At 38.1% G+C, this 1,484-nt stretch overlaps 1 protein-coding gene and 1 pseudogene across 1 annotated transcript in view; one reads left to right on the top strand and one right to left on the bottom strand.

Moving 5' to 3' along the window:
• LOC116091660 overlaps positions 1-59 on the bottom strand; it is a 1,116-nt pseudogene extending 1,057 nt beyond the window's left edge.
• The window catches only part of Abcb11 (ATP binding cassette subfamily B member 11), a 133,449-nt gene continuing 132,022 nt past the window's right edge, over positions 58-1,484 (top strand). The window contains exons 1-2 of the mRNA XM_031373202.1: positions 58-133; positions 1,425-1,446. Of these exons, the coding sequence (XP_031229062.1) occupies positions 58-133; positions 1,425-1,446 (98 nt within the window). The remainder of the gene's footprint in view (positions 134-1,424; positions 1,447-1,484) is intronic.

Raw genomic sequence — 1,484 nt, 5'->3', positions numbered from 1 at the left:
TAATAATTGCAGCACTGTTTTATTTTATAGGGTTGTTGAGTGAAGATTGCAGGCACCATGTCTGACTCAGTGATTCTTCGCAGTGTGAAGAAATTTGGAGAGGAGAATCACGCTTTCGAATCAGATGGATCACGTAAGCAAGTTTCCTTGAGCCTTGTGTAAAGAAAAGTAAAGACAAAAGTGAGACAAGCCTAGCGAGGTTTCAAAAAGCAGAGAAAAATCAGCTACAACACGTGTGGCTAGTATTAGTCACGTGCCTGACATACAACCAGAGTGGGTTCCTTAGAATTCATGTCGCATCTGAAAGCTAGCTCTGTGTTAAAGTGCACAACATGAGTGAGTGCTAACATTTCCCATGAGCACTTCCTTCCCAGTAGAGTGGGGTTGTTGGGCACTGATCTTTGTAGTAACTTTAGCCCCATAGCATTACTGATCACCATGGCAACAGTAATTGTTAATGGTTTTTGCTCCTTAAATAGGCTCTACCAACAGTCTCCTGGTAAGAATGAGATGCTGTAGGAGGGGTCTTGACACATTAGTCCTTGGCATGTTCTAAGCTGCCATTCATTCAGTCATGAATCAAAACAATCCATGCAATCATGCTTCTAATCCAGTTTTCCAGTTTTCAAGCCCTGTATCCACACTATAACGTCTCTGTAGTCTTTTTCTGCAACTGTGTTAAATGTCATAGGAACCAGGAAATGGTGGTCATGCTTAACAAATACTCCTTAGCGTTCTTTCCTCTGTGGTTTCCTTATGTCCCTGTAGACACTCACTTCCATATCCTACTGACATTTGCTCTACATGTGCTGACAAAAGTAACATGTATATCTGTCTTATGGATTCTGGTGACGTTGAAGTATTAAAGACATGTTACAGTCAATTTGTGATTTGTTAAGTAGATAAATTTTGATCAATAGAGATGGTTCTAAGGAACCAAACAATAAATTAATTTTTATTTTAATAGATACTTTCAAGTAACCATACTTACTTCTGCTAATTTGGAAATGGTGATTTCCATCGAGCACAGTGGCTCACATCTGTAATTCTGTAATGTGGGAAACTGAAACAGGAGAATTACTTTGAGTCTGAGTTTGAGACTACTCTGGACTATACAGCTTTCAAACCAGCTTACATTACAGAATGAGAGAGACCCTGTCTCAAAAAGAGAAAGGCTTCCTTTTGATATTCAGAAAATACAAATATTTTATGATCTGGAAAAAATTCCAAATATATAGTCAAAGCAGCAGGAGATGGGGAGAGAAGGAGGGGTGATAAAGAGATATAAAGAGACAGCTATCATTTGATAATATTTTATGAATAAATGTGCTTCCTAGGAATGCTTTTGGTTGACTGATGATTTTGATTGTGTTGCATTCTGACACAGTTATTAACCTCTTTATACGTTGTTTTTATCCTGACAGATAACAATGATAAGAAATCAAGGTGAGTGACCATTTCAACAGCACAGCATCTTCTCTAGA

The sequence above is a fragment of the Mastomys coucha genome, unplaced genomic scaffold (genome assembly GCF_008632895.1).
Source record: "Mastomys coucha isolate ucsf_1 unplaced genomic scaffold, UCSF_Mcou_1 pScaffold15, whole genome shotgun sequence".
NCBI lineage: Eukaryota > Metazoa > Chordata > Mammalia > Rodentia > Muridae > Mastomys > Mastomys coucha.
This window is presented reverse-complemented; position numbering and strand designations above follow the sequence as displayed.